The sequence below is a fragment of the Nannospalax galili genome, unplaced genomic scaffold, assembly GCF_000622305.1.
Source record: "Nannospalax galili isolate Female #2095 unplaced genomic scaffold, S.galili_v1.0 scaffold653, whole genome shotgun sequence".
In the NCBI taxonomy this organism is placed as follows: domain Eukaryota; kingdom Metazoa; phylum Chordata; class Mammalia; order Rodentia; family Spalacidae; genus Nannospalax; species Nannospalax galili.
Window position 1 is genome coordinate 381,176 of NW_008334077.1, and position 15,329 is coordinate 396,504.

The window sequence follows — 15,329 nt, forward strand, 5'->3', positions numbered from 1 at the left end:
TCTCATCTATACAAACTATCACTTTCAAATATTTTATATATTAGAATGATATATTTACAAAACTGATTTGTGGCTCTGGGTCTATTGTGATTTAAAGTAATTGAAAGTTTTTCATATGCTTTTTAAAATAATCATCTTAATTATTATGAGTAATAATAGGTACCATCTATTTTACACCTATTATGTGTCAGACACCTTGCTAGGCATTTTCATATCTCAGTAATTCCTTTACTTCTCATTGCCCCATTATATAGATGAGAAAGGAGATTGTGTGCAAACTTGTAGCTTAGGAACACAGTCTTTGGAATCAGGCAGATCTAGGCTTGAGCCTTAATAACTGCACAACTCGGGACAAGTCTGAACCTCGGTTTCCTATCAGCAAAATGGGAATAAAAACACTACTAACCTCTTCAGAGGCTGCTGGGAAAATAGAGATAAGGCAGGAGAAATATTACGAAAAGCGCCAGGTGCATATGCCATTGTGTTACTGGTACCAGATCTAACTTTTCCCCAAAGGGAAATTAAAACAAGGGCTTTCAAATACCATCCTAAGGGGAGGCATGTTGAGCCCCCTCCTATTTCTTTCTTCCCCTGGTACATTCTGGACCACGAACTTCAAGGACGGCTAGCATGGAAAAACAGAAAAGGGTGAAAGAAAGGAGCAGCAGTTGGAAAGAGGACGTTCCAGGGTGCGGAGGATGAAGCAAAGAAGGGCAAGACAGCGCCTCCTCGAACTGATCATTGGGATGAGTCTCCTGTTCAACTCCTACCATCCCACTTGGCCTTCGGAGTCAAGTTCCTAGAAGACTGGAGAGCTCTGTGTAGACCCCTGCCACAGGGTACTTCTGCTATCTGGTAAGTGACATCAGGCCAGCCTGACCTCCCACAGAGCCCCACGCTAGCTCTACCCTAAGAAAGAAAGCCAAGGTCTTGCAACAGAGGCATATTCTAAAGCAAAATAGTATCTGACAGACTTGATGGACTCTGACAGGGGGAAGAAGGGAGTCAAAAAGATGGAACAAAGATGCCATTTTCAAAGATTGGCTTGTCGTCAAGATTTCACTATTTTCTATGGCAAAGGAGGAAGCAACCAAATCCCTCCTATCCACGAGTATTTGTCTACAGTCATTCGAAGTCAGAGGGCCCAGGGCTTCGGACTCTCTTTCTGGGGAAACCTGGAGCCCATCCTCTGGATAATTCAGAACAGGGCTGGGTGGCAAAGGCAAGAGGCTCCAGGGTGCCAGTAAGCAGCCCCACCGAAGAATGGGTGCGGGGGGGGGGGCGTTGGGACACACAGTGTTTCAGCTCTGATTCTGTGATCTTTCTGCCAAACAGGGGTTTACAAAGCAAAGCCTCCAGAGAATTCTCATACTTTCTGGCTTATTCTCCTGGTGTTCATCTTAACAGGAATCAGCTGTTCGCCTTCTCACTTATCCAGCATGTTGCTGGGGAGAAGTTAGCATCTGGTCTGACTATTATTAAAAACAAGAACATCCTGCTCTGTTGGGAGAGCAGCACCACTGGCATAAAAGACAGAGATCATTTGCATCCAGAAGTCCAGAGATGCGCTCCAGCACAATGTCTGCTCTCCCTCCTCCGCCACCGCTCTCCTAAAATTTCCATCAAGACTCCTTTTCCTGAAACAGAGGGAGAGAGACCAAGCACAGGTTCTCCTTTCCAGGGGCGGCAAGAATCACTGCCTTAAACGACCAGAGGAATATTTTTTTTTACAACTGCGGAAATGAAAAAGTAAACAAGACTGGGACTGCACTGGTATTTAGGCTCTGGTCTTTCGTTGTTGTTTTTGTCTTTTTTTCTGTTTTTGAGCACTGGGCTAGGAGCCTGAAGGAGCCATGTAATATAAAAAACCTTGAGAGGTTTTATTAGCCAATAAAAAGCCTTAGTTCCTATTAACCACTTAACTCCTTGCTCAGATTCATCGCTTGCTTCCTTCTTGGATGGGTTTCTGCCTCCCATGGCCACAGGACTGCAAGTTGGCCCACCAACCTCTCCCTCTAGCCAACCTGAGCTCACAATCTGTTCTAGATGGTGCAGGTGAGAAACATCGTCACTAACAATCTGTGAATGTCTGGTGTGTCAAAGCACCAAGAAGAAAATTTCCATACACAGACATATTTTCTCTGCCCAAAGATCCTCAAAAATTTGTCTCTTCAAGGACCCCACTAAAGGGGTCAAGTCATCGTGATTTCCATGACCTTAAATATTAAATTCTAGAGGGAAAAATGAGGTCAAAGGTATGGCCAGTATAGACCATGATCCTCTCTTTTGGAAGCAGATGAAGAGAAACAAAGGAAATGAAAGTGAAACTGGTCAGTGTTTCACCACCAAAGATGGACGGAGTTACAGAAAAATACATGACTTGATTTGGGATGGGGAGGTTGTCCAAGGCAATTTAAATCATTGAATCATTTTATTAGTACTCCTGCAACTACACGTCCTGTGCTATTGTTATTAGCTTTCTGCTGGTTTTGAAGAACGAATCTGTGCATTCATCATGCAATTCTATTTTAGGGGTTCTTGACACCCGTACCTAACACACCTGAGACTCTATCTCTAATTGTACTAGGTCTGAGTCCTGCTCTCCTTGCTCCTCCACATTCAGGCTAACTCCCGTGATTTTGTTGTTCTAGAAGTTTCCTAAGGCCTGTAGAGCATAAACTCACATGAGGTTTGGCTACATTTTTGTTCTGATCCTAAATCAAGTTGCTTCTGCAAGAACTACTACTTTGTCACTTTGTCCTCAGGCTGAGTTTTTTCTAATGTGTATGTAGGTAGGTGCACCTGTGTCATGCAATGCCTGTGGAGGTCATAAGAGGACATTGGACCCCCTGGAACTAGAGTTACAGATGGTTGTTAGCTGTCATGTGGGTGCTGGGAACCGAACCCAGCTCCTCTGCAAGAGCTGCCAGTGCTGTTAACTGCTGAGCCAGCTCTCCATCCTCCAGGTAGAGTTTTGCTTTTCTTATTTTACTTTAAACATTTTGCTGTATGTTGTGCTTGTCTATTTATTTGTCCACCTGTCTGTTTTTAAAGGGAATGGCAGGTGAAATGTTTTTCTTTCTAGTGGCTCAAGAATGAACCAACTGAGTTGGGAAGAATACACAGAAACGAAGAAGTGCATAAAACACCTGCCCCACAAGCATGAAGATGAGTGTGGATTCCCAGAACCCACGTAAAACCCACATGAGTGTGGTGGACTGCCTACAATTCCAGAGCTCTTGGAGGGTAGAGGTGGGAGAGGCTGAGAGAAGAGATCCCTGGTGCAAGCTGGCTAGTGTAACTAGCTCTGGGTTCAACTGAGAGACTCTGCTGCAATGAATAGGTAGAGAGAGAGTGAAATGACTTGCAATGTCAACCATGGGCCCCCCACATGCGTGTGCGCATGTGTGCGTGCGCACACACACCCAAAATGTTTGTACACACACATTCAAACGTGCATATATACCACACACACATATATATGAAGGGGGGAAAAGTGAGCTACATTTGCAATGCTAAAAAACATAAAACAAGCTTTTCAGCAAACCACTAAGTAGCCCAACATCATCACTGCAACAGGATAAGGTGAGCTGGAGAGTTGGCTCAGCATTAAGAGTGGGTGTGGGGGGGCAGTCTGCTCTTCCAGAGGATCCGAGTTCGGTTTCCAGCACCTCTGTCAGGTTTCTAACTGCATGTATCTCTAGTTCCAGAGGATCTGATGCCTATGGCCTCCATGGGCACCCACATGCACATGCACAAAACCACACCCAGACACACACATATACAAGTAATTGCTTAAAAATTTATTTTTATAAATGAAGTAAGTTTTAGTAAAAGTTAAATGAGTTTCCAGATTGTGATCCTTCTGCTTTCTGGCTGGCTGAGCATATCTGAACAAGAGGGCTGGATTGAGTCACAAGAAGCTTTTAAATAAAAGCTTTATAAACATTACTAATGACATCTTCTCAAGTGTCAAGTTCAACATGCTCCTCTAGGGGCATCCTGTGTCCCTTGTCAAGGTGAAGAAGTGACATAGCTGTGAGTGTGGGATAGTGAAGGTGTTTTCTCCACCCCAAATTGCAGGAATAACAGACAACTCGGGCAAATCAATGCTGCGGCAAAGGAGCATGTTTATGTGAGTAGTGAACCTCGTGTTTCCTCAAATAGCTGCTCAGGTACCCCTTCATCCTCCCTGCTCCTTCCCTTTAGGTATCCTGTGTGGATATACACATCCATGAAATATCACACAAATACACACACACCGTCACCACCACCACGCCTCCAAGCTGAACAGCTACTGCTGCACAGCCCCTGGGAAGTCACAAAGAAGCTTATCAGGGTGCATAGGAAGGGTGTTAAGGAGGAAAAAGGAGAGTCCCTTGCCTTTGCTTGGAGTCCACACTTTAAATGTCATTTCCTACCTGGCCTTTCCTAAGAAGGTTCTCAAGACAAAAAAGAGAGACCATGGAGAGAAAGAGCCATGGGTGAGGAATGCTACCATGCACAGAGGTAGGCAGCCCTGGAATGCAAGCAAGATAGTCTTCGCCCCATACTCAGAGCACCAGTGCTTGGACAATTCTGCTGCTTAGAAGCACGTGTGTGAGGGTGGCTGGCTGAGCTGGTGATGCTACTGAAACCAGTCATTAGGTAAGTTGTCCTCTGGTTTCCCAGAAAAAAAGTGTTATCTTAACTCACCTACTTTTTAAATGCCCCTAAAGCATTTTCTGGGAGTGGTCTCTAAACTGGTTTTCACATAGCTGGGACAGAGGCCACACTGGATTATCTATCTCTAAGCCCCAAACCTAAGGAGAGTTGGTTGCTTAATTCATCCCTACATCTTTCACAGTGGTTCTTCCTGTGTTAGTGTATTACTTGCAACCCATTTCCAAAACTAATGAAAAAATTGAGCTCAGCGGAGAGGCCACACTGGATTATCTACCTCTAAGCCCCAAACCTAAGGAGAGTTGGTTGCTTAATTCAGATGAGCTATCCCCTACATCTTTCACAGTGGTTCTTCCTGTGTTGGTGTATTACTTGCAACCCATTTCCAAAACTAATGAAAAAATTGAGCTCAGCGTTCTCTGTAAGACCTTGATGTGACTGAGGCTTCCCCAACATTCTCCCTTGCCTTTCAGACTGTTTTCAAATCTCATAAATACAAACATGTGGCTCTTCAACCACATCTGTAGATAATAATTTCAGGGGGCTTCCTGTTTACATGGCAATACCCATTTCCCAGCCAAATAAACTCTGTAACAGAGAGCTAAGGTGTTTATTGGGCCAGTCTCGGCTGGGATTGAGTTAACAGGAAACACCCACTCTCACAGAAATGTCTGATGATTAAATATTTGGGACATGAGGGGTCAGAAACATTGAAGAAATGACTTTCTTCTTCCGCCTGCCATTTCAGTGAGAAAACAGAGCAGCCGCGGTAAATAATGGTCAAACGGCAGACCTCACAGAACCCCACAGCTGTGCTGGTCGCTGGCCACAGAGAGAAGGGGCGACGTGCAGATGGAGCACCCTCCGACTTCATGCAAACCTTGGGGTCCATCAGGTGAAAGAATAGAAATTACCAGGAGGCCCATCAGTCTTCTGCCTGATGACCCTGTTTTAGTCACCAGTGTATCCTGATACCAGCTCTGTCCATAAAGTTTCACCGAAGCGTTTAGACAGAGCCTCTAACCCAAGGGTGAAGAGCTGAAGGAGATCTTGCCCCTAGAGTGCATCCGTTGGTAATGCCTAGAGGTATTTTGGGTTGTTGGGACTGGGAGGTGCTCCTGGCATCCAGCAGGGAGGGGTTGGGGATACTGCTAGACATTCTACTAGATTGTGGGCAGTCCCCCATCCAATAAAGAACTGTTTGGGTCTAAAATGTCCAAGTCAAGGTCTACAAGCAAGCCGTGAAACTTGAGAAATCAGGAGTGGAGTGATGGACAAAACTAGAGGAAGAGAGCATTTCTCTGCCCCTCCCCCATGGGTGCCTTTAAAAGCCACAGAGATGTTTGATTTTAATAAATAAATATACATCTGGGAAGAGCTGCAAACAAGTTTTCTGGCCAAAGCTCACCCAGGTGCTTTTAGGATGGCTCCTAGTCTTAGAAATGAGCTGCTTCCAAGATTTCTCAGAGAACAGTCCTCTTAGAAGAGGCCTCTAACTCCTGGTATAGCCAGAGTAGCCAGTGACTGAGCATCTCTCTAGCATTGTCTCAGGGCCCTTCTTTCAGAGCTGCAGTAAGTCAAAGCAGACAGAAAGCACAGGACAGAAAGCAAGCAGCTACTCTACTGCAGGCCCTCAGCCTCATCGCACAGGAGGGACTTACCAAAACGAAACAGTGGCAGAGAAAAAAAAAAATCCCCAAATTACAGTTACATTCACTAATGGAGAACTTGTGAGGCTAAGAGCCCCCCGGGGCCAAGGTCTGTTTTACTCACCATTGGGCTTTAGCTTTTTTCTTTGAAGACCAAAAGAGATACTGGAAGGAAACCAGGCTACTACCTATATCTGGACTGTCTGAGATCTTCTGACTACCACCAGGGGTGATTTGCTGGGTCTAGTTCCTGTTCCCAGAGGTCTACACACCCTGACTGGTCCACAGTCAGAGTGAGGGACTTTGCCCAAGGATGGTGTGAGCACTCCTTCAGAAACAGATGCTAAAGACATATATTTGCTGCTAAAATCTTCACCTGCTTCTCTTCAGGGGCAGAGCAAGCCAAGTGCTTACCAAGATGTTCATCCCCTCACCAGAGATAGATCTTCTGCCCTGGCTCGTCCTAAGAGCAGTAAGTGCCCGAGTGTAGGCAGGAAGAGATGTCAGACCAGAGAAAAAACCAAGAACGAGAAAAGACCCAGTGTACACACATAACAAAACCAAAAAAGTCTTTTTATTGAAAATTAAATTCAAACTTCAAATTAATATTACAATCATGAGGGAAAAATGCCAAATAATTCAATTTACAGTTGCAACATACAATACAAATAGTCCCTTTGAAGTTCAGAGTAAACTCATCCACAATCATGACCTGTGGCACAAAGCAGAATTTGTACAATATGTGCATGGGAAGCAAATCTTGGGCAATAGCAATCAGGAAAAAATAAAAATAAAAATGAAAGCTTGTATTTACACAAAATGCTACAAATAGTTTTTGTTCCACAGAAATCTAAGACTGGTAAGCATATCCAAAGACATGGAATTTATTCAAAATATCTAAGAAATTACTGTAAATTATGGTTTTGGCTGATATATTTTTAAAGTACTGCATTAAAAAGCAAACAATTATTTGTAAACATGAAGTAAACAGACAACTAGAAAAAGTTCTCACACAGAAAAAAAATAATTTTAGATGCATTATCTTTAAGAACAACAGATTCAAAGTTTGGAAGAATCATCTTTTATTTTGTTTATTATTGTTCTTTCAAATACCATGGGTGTAAGGCTTTGGCTAATGCACTGTGTCTCTGGGTCAGTCCCTTTCCTTGGAGCGGAAGGAACCCGCAAGGCCAGCACACACGTCTCCTCCCTTCTGAATCTACAATGGACAGACTCTAATGGTGTGGAGTTGTTTCTCTGTTCATTTTTCTACCTCGGGGTGAAGAATGAGACAGCTTGGAGAGTAAACAGTAGTTAATCTGTTAAATCTCTCTGTTTCAAGCTGGACGTCATTCCACTAATCTAAGACCAAAGTTGTGGTACCTGTTCGGGAACTCTGACATAGGTTAAAATTTCCGAGACAATTGAAAAGGATTAAAAAAAAAAAAAAAAAAAAAAACATGTGGCTGTGTTGGTCACACTGTAAATCCCAACAATGTTTCCCCATCAAGAACCATGTTATTCTAACCCCAAGGAAACTGAGTGTTGCCTCGTACAAAGATGGTTCCAGAAAAGTAGTAAGATTTTGCTTTGGTCTTGAAATCAGGAATCATACATGTGACCCAGTGCAAATAAAGAGTTCAGGAAAGAAGGAAAGGGGGCAGGGGGGATCTGAACCCTTAGACCAAAAATAAGAATTTTCTCTAAGTGAGTCACCCTACTGAGGTGGTTGGATGAAAGGTGAAGTGCTTGAATTTTTCCCAAGTGGGAAGGAAAAAAAGCAACAACCTTTTTTCTTTTTTTTTTTTTCCAAAAGTGTTTCTGGGTTGCTGCCTGCAGCCACTATAATAACAATAACATTTTGACACTAAAGCATCCCTACAGTCACTTAACATGTGTACTGTAAACTTAGAAAGCCCTTTTAACATTAAAAAAATGTACAACTATAGTACCTTTTTAATTAAATAGGGTGCAGCTGGCACTGGTGGTAACATTTTAATGTCAATTAATTAAAACTGAAAAGTGTAACCAGACACTGGCTTTTTTTAAGTGCTGCTGAAACAAACGCGTATCAAACAAACAAATGGACGGTGGTGTGCTTCAAGCTACCACACACAAACAATAAATAGCATCAATTACACTTCCATCTTCAGTAATACAAAAGTGGCTTATTTATCTAAACATACTTGGTACACAACCTTTAGAAGGCAAAGTGTTTGGGGTTTGGGGTCCCGGGTTCCCACCTCCCCTTTGATTTCTATCAGAGGAGTCAAGATGAATTCTAAGGGAAACTCAGGCTGGAGGCACATACAGGTCCACCTGCCCCGCAGCTGTCCTGCACTGCTTGGTGGTAAACAAAGGTGAACTTGAGAAGGACCAGAGATCCTGGAGAGGGACTGGACACAAATATCTGCAGAGCTCTGCGTAAGAGAGCTTGGGATTCAAACGAAGGTACCCTGGCGGTATGGGAAGAGGGCAGAGTCTGAGTGATCACTGGTTTGGATTAAGGATTACACTCAGGGTTGGCCACACGGTACCTTGATCAAAGTGCATCCCACTGGATCTCAATTTCACACACAGTGGCAGGCCTTCCCTACTGTTGGCCCTACCCTGTGAGAAACGCTCATGTCAAAGATTTCCGTGTCAGTCCCCACAGGCCCTGTGTCTACTGACATGGGCTGGAACTTGGTTGCTACCTCAGATGACCAGCTCCCCTAGGACAGTGACTTCATTCTGCTCCTTAAAATGCAACTTCCTTGGAACCCTGCCAGCAGAACCTTGGGTAAGGTGCTTTGGGCTTCCCCTGAATAACTGTCTGGTAAGGCTGGTTGGTGCAGTCTGCGGAGGGACCCTTCTATTTATCCTGCATGTAGATCCTTCAGCAATTGTGTGGCTTTCTGCTGACTAGGTCTTTACCGTGAAGCCTGGCGATTTAGAGTTTTGCTTAACTATGAAACCACAGAACACTTGTCTGTGTTCAACACTCACTTGTGCTGTGTCTTTAATATGATGAGAGTCATAATGATCCAAAAAAAGAAACTAGGAAACCACATCTCTCCAGCATTTTATGCTGGTAAAGGGGCAACATTAAGTGTTAAAGGGCTAAGGGTGGTTTTTTGTTGTTGTTTTTTAAAGATACCTAATTATTGCTTTAAAAGGCAAAGCTGTGTCAGAGGCAAAGACCTGAAAGAATGAAACATAACATTTCCTTCATACGTCACAAAAAAAAAACTACATCTAAAAGATTTGGAGATGGAAGTATTTTTCCAAAACTCACATTGTGCCTGGAGGAACTGAAATTGCTTAGCAATATTTCAGATATGGCTCTAGCCCACTGAAGAAATTTGTTAATTATTAAAGAGCACTTTTAGAGACCGAAGTCAACATTACACTAAGAAATGTTTCAAAGGTCCAAATGTCATTAAATAATTATAAATATATCTTTAAAGTTATATGACCATTCACGTTAGCAAGTTACCTCAGATTTTACACATATTCATAATTTAAAAAAAAAAAAAGAAAAACAAATAACACACAGCCAACTCAAACACTATACCATTATGGCTCTAAAAAAGTATTGCCATTTTCAGGTTTCATAAAAGGAGAAGGAGGAGGAAGGGTTAGGGGATGGGATTCTTTTTGGTTAAATGGGAAAAAGGGGACGTATAAAAAAAGTAAAATAAAATATTCTATCCTGACAGTATTTTTGAAGTCACTTTCTTAGAATAGGAAAACAATAATAATAACTGAACAGTTTAAATGAGTACCGTAGTAAGTCTGAAGGCAAACTTTGGAACAGTTATTTAGAATGGATGGTACTGGGAACATCCGTGCTACCTCTCGTCCCCTTTCTTGCACACCAGGACTGGCTTTGCAAGCCGGTGCACGGGCCCACACAACAGCTGCCATGCACAGGGAGGTGTGTGGTTTGAAAGCACTAGGAGGAAGCGGCTTTTCTCTTCTCCCTCCTCAACCCGGAGTCCACCTCTCTGAATCAGCATAGGAACAGGTTATTTTATGACAACAGACCAAACAACAACAGCTTTACCCTTCTTGTTCCTCGGTACAAAGGACATCTTAAATAGTAAACAATATGAAACCCAGTTATGATTGTCTTTCCAGCTTTCTGCTTCTCTCTACCCTCTGAGGATTGCAAGATCATGACTAGGGAACGAATGAGAAATCTTCTAGATAGCTAATCAATATACATATATATGTACTCTCTTTATATATGTATATATTAACATGTGGGATGTGGCCCCCAGATGTCACTGGGCCACTGCTGAGGAATTTCAGTATGGTCGCCAAACAGATTCATCCATTCTGCCACTAGAATTCAAAACAGTTGGGGAACTGCTGTGGCTTCCATCAGCGTCAACACCATCATTCTGGTTAGGCAAATTTGGATTTAATAGCGTGCTGCCATTCGAGGTGGTGGTGCATGGCGGAAGCATTCTGGAAGGAGACCGGTCTCCGCCCGGCACCATGGGGAACTGATAGGATCCTGATGAAGTACCATAGTAGAGATATGGAGTGCTGCTGCTCTGGAAGGGTCCACTCTGGCTTTGGGAGGAGCCGGGGTAGGGTGGTGGCAGGTAGGTGTGGTAGTGAGTGGTGGCGGACATGCCGAGGGACATGCCTGACGTGACTGGCGGGGTGTAAGTAAAGGTAGCTGGATAATGCATTCGTGGGTTGGAGAAGCGGCTCTCAGTGAGGGATGAAATGCTTGGGAACTGCCTGGGGTCTGAAAAAGGGCCCAGTTCTGAAGCACCTAAAAATTATAACAGAAGATGGGGGGAGGAAACATCTGTAAATATCAATTAAAATAATGATAGAATTTTTACAAGATTAAAAAAAGAAAACTTTAGCTTTCCCCCAAAGGAACATCGAGTCACAAACAGATTTTCAAATGTACGTGTCACTTCAGTCTTCTTTTTCCTTTTTTCCTTTTTTTCCCCCCACATCACAATTTCAGTGGCATTTGTCCTGAAGTTCTTCACCCCAGCGAATTCCAAAGGGCTTTAAAAAGCCAAATATGTGCCAGGTCCTAAGGGTAAGTCAGCCCGAGACTCTGGTTGTAGGTATATGCGTCCAACTTTAAGACTATCTTCATTGATTTCCCCTGCCCCTCTTTTTGTTTCTTGTTGCACTTAGATATTTAAAGTGAAACTTTTACAAAATCAGACCAGTTAGTTTTTTTCTTATCCCAGTACAAAGTCATTCCAAACTAATCAATGTTATTATCGGTACCCTTGGCAAGGCTCCTTTGTCAATTAAAACCCATCAAACTAATACCCTTAACATGTTCCTACCATTTCTTTTAAACCCTTATAAGAATTGAAAATCTTGTTATAATCCTCATCCTAGTAACAGTGAAATTAAAGCATATTTCAATGTGATCTAACACTGTCTTGCTTTTGGGGGGGGGGGTCGGGGGTGTTGGGGAGAGTCTAGCCCTCAGAAATTCTCCTTTGGCTCAACCAGAGTAAGAAGAATAAAGTAAAGGAGGAAGTCGAGGGATGGGGCTTAGAACCTTGACAGCCATTGCATTTCAAGTCTTGGGAGATGACCGAGGACCTGATTTAGGCCCTGTGCCCAGGGCAGCTTTTTCGAAGGCTCGGTGCCTAGAGGAGATTAAGAGAAGGGCTCTGCTGCCTGCTAGACCCCTGTGCTACAGAATGAGTTTGGGTGGATTTAAAGCAGTAACCCAGAGATGGAGATGGCTTCCTGGTAAGCTGTGAAGTCCCTTCACTTCTCAAGCTGTGGGTAGGCCTCCTTAGTGGATGCTGCTCAGTAACTTATGAAGACACAGTTCCTACTTTTCACTGGACATTAGTTTCCTGAAATGCATAAAACTCATAGGTGTGATCTTTGGGTTAATTGTAATTTTCTAGAATTGACAGAATTATGACAAGCCCTTTTCTAATACCAATGTTCTTGCTAAGATTCTGATGCTTCAAAAATCCCCTATCATTTGGATTCCATATCTTTGTCTTTGCTATAGTTTTTTAGCTATAAAGGAAAGTGCTTAGCAATTCTTGAAGACCTTAATAAATAAGTTGCTCCTCAACCCAGTTTTTATTCAGTCTTTCTTCTCAGATAGTATGCTGTTTATTAAAGGGATGATCCCAATATTTGTCCTGAAAGGGGCTATCAGAAGGTGATTCGGGTTTGTTAAAATGCATAGAATCTTTACAAGATGCTGGGATTCAGTGACATGAAATGCATTTGTACTATAAAGTGACTGCTTGAAAGCAACAGATGGTTAACAAAACTTTTTTCTCACACACCGGACAGTAGTCATCAGACAGCCCAGCCCAGCCCTGCCCAGCCCAGCAATTGTGAAAAGTCTCACCTGCCTGGCTCTTCTTATTGAGAGTGGAAGGCCAGAGGCAGAAGTCAGAGGTGGCAGTGTCATCATCTGAAAAATGAGGGGACGAGCTCTAAGTTCCCTTCCAGCTCTAGCAGTCTATGACCAGGGATTCCAAGACAGGGGAGTAGCAACCGCCTTGGCAAGATGGGGTCCCCCATCCCTCATTAGTGCCTTCCCAGAACCCATGCACCCATCCTCAGAGGTTGCACATAATAGTAGGCAGGTACTGCCTGGTCTTTAGAAATCCCTCCGCCCTGGAATCACCTCTCCCAAACCCCTCCCCCCCGGATTAATTTCTGGCAAACTCAAGTTTTAGAATGTGAAAGTGTAGTGATCATGAGAGAATGAGACATGGGGGTAGTTGAGAGTTCCCACCTCCCCACCCAGGGTTGATGTGCTATCTTAAACAATACAGACCCTGAGTAGAGGTCACAGATGTTCCTCAGCAGTCCAAGAGCATCTAGGTGAACTTAGCCCACCTACTAGGTCTGGGCAAGCCACTGCCGTGTGCATTAAACTCAATACCCAGAACATGTGAGAACAGCCAAGATAACACCAGCAATTTAAAACGGAAAGATGTCGCACTTAAAACGTCAAGGTTTGCCCTCATGTAAGCACAGAGTTCACACAGATAGGCATCTTAAAGTTTAAGGGGGGAGAAAGCTCCTCAGATGTATTTATTTGTCCTTAAAATTACATTGTAAGACTAGTTAAAAATACCATATGGCTTTGCTTATTTTGATACAGAAACCTCATTAAACTCTTTATGGGAGTGTGTGCCAGTAATATGGCTTTGAATTACCCCCACTACATATACCTCACTTGCACCTGATACACTTTGCTGATCTTTTTATCACCCACACATGTCAGGATTGCTGTATCTTTTGGAAATATAGATGTTACCTAACACACATTGACAATCATCTTTCAATGAATGAGCTCTGGTTGGGGTTTATTTATATTAATTGAAAACAATGGAATAGGGTCTGCTAGGCCCGTAACAGAATTCTGATGAGTCACTTCTAGTCACTTGAGATTTGACATGCTTAAGATCCACTCTTTCTTGACAAAGTAAACTAAAGTGGACTTGAAAGGGATTTTAAAATGCTTTCCCTAATCTACGAACAACAGAATTTTCTGGAATTTGCTTAGCCATTTTATGTTACCAAGAAATGTTTCTGAAGCAGACTGCCATGGATTCAGTATGAAAAAATAATAACTTTCCATAGTATAATATGAAATTCCTTATATAGTAATATATGGCGGGCAGGTTGGAGGAATCCTATGCCTAAAAGAATATAAAGAAACTCTTGCTAATCCTTAATTTATTTATAGTAATTATTTCAGAAGGAAGAAATGTACCTACATTTTCTCTGCTTGAATAGAGTTACATCTAAACTTTTAATCTCTGTTTTGTATATGAACTCAGGATTTATTTTATACCTCTTTTTTGGGTGATTTTGATAATGTGTCCTAAACATTGTTACTTTGTGTTACCAGCCACATTATGGCTATAAACTTAAAATAATTAATTTAAAAAGACATTGAATCAAGCACAAAAAATGTCAATTGAACCTATTTAAAACACCTTACAAGTGACAAAGCCTGGAGAGTTCTAGAAGTAATGGTACCCTAATCTAATTTCCTCAAAGCAATCCAAAGCCAACTTAAAACTCTGGACTAAAATCTGAATAAAAACAGGGTGCTTCTGGAACCTTCTGAAAGTGGTGGCTGCCTCAAGGCTCTCTTTTTACTTTATCCATGAATGGATTGCTTCTGTGTACAAAGCATGCTAAACTGTTCTGAAAAATGGAAATTTCTTGGAAATTGAGGCTGCTACCATCCACATGACATCTTCTTGTTATAAGAGCTTGGTGTTGTGGCTTATGCCTGTAACCTCAGCACTCAGGAGGCTGAAGTAGAACCATCATAAGTTTAAGGCTAACCTGGCCTACACAATGAGTTCAAGCTAGCCTGGGCAATAAGGTGAGAACCTGTCTCAAAACAAAAACAAAATGAAGGTTTCAAAATGGCATTTTGAATACATGGTGGCTGACAGGAATTACTGAAACCCCAAATTAAAACCCAAGATGGTACATCTTCCTGACAGGCTACTGTGAGTCAGTCTGGGGACACGGTGACACGATGTAGTAATCTAGAATATTATATAGTGAATGTACCACTTAGGCAAATTTGATGACAAATAAAAATGACTTCAACAAAATTTTGCCACTGTGACACTTTCTATGTCTCTGGATCTCCTAAATCAGCCAAGGACTCTTTCTGCTGATCAAAATACTGATGAAACAGTCTAAACTAAGTGATTGGTTCTCTACCTGTCATTCAAGCCCCATTTGACAAGTTAAGGAAGCTAAAGCCCAGAGACGAGCCATTCATTCAGTGTCACCAAACAGCCTGAGGAAGGCAGAGCCATTAGAAAGCAACCCTCTGACTTCCAAGGACAAGCAGTGTGGATTACCCTTCAAGAATATGGTTGAAAGGATCACAGACCAATACTTCTCTCTGTTTCTGTTTCTCTCCTCTCTCTCTCTCTCTCTCTCTCTCTCTCTCTCTCTCTCTCTCTCTCTCTCTCTCTCTCCTCCCCCCCCATGAGAATTATATTTGTCTAAATGTAAAACACTTAG

The 15,329-nt window shown here is 42.6% G+C and overlaps 1 protein-coding gene across 1 annotated transcript in view; it reads right to left on the reverse strand.

Annotated features, from left to right (window-relative positions):
• Positions 1–7,158: 7,158 nt before the first annotated feature.
• Positions 7,159–15,329, reverse strand: part of Runx2 (RUNX family transcription factor 2) — a 141,453-nt gene continuing 133,282 nt past the window's right edge. The window contains 2 exon segments of the mRNA XM_029561583.1: positions 7,159–11,082; positions 12,667–12,732. Of these exon segments, the coding sequence (XP_029417443.1) occupies positions 10,604–11,082; positions 12,667–12,732 (545 nt within the window). The 3' untranslated portion in view covers positions 7,159–10,603.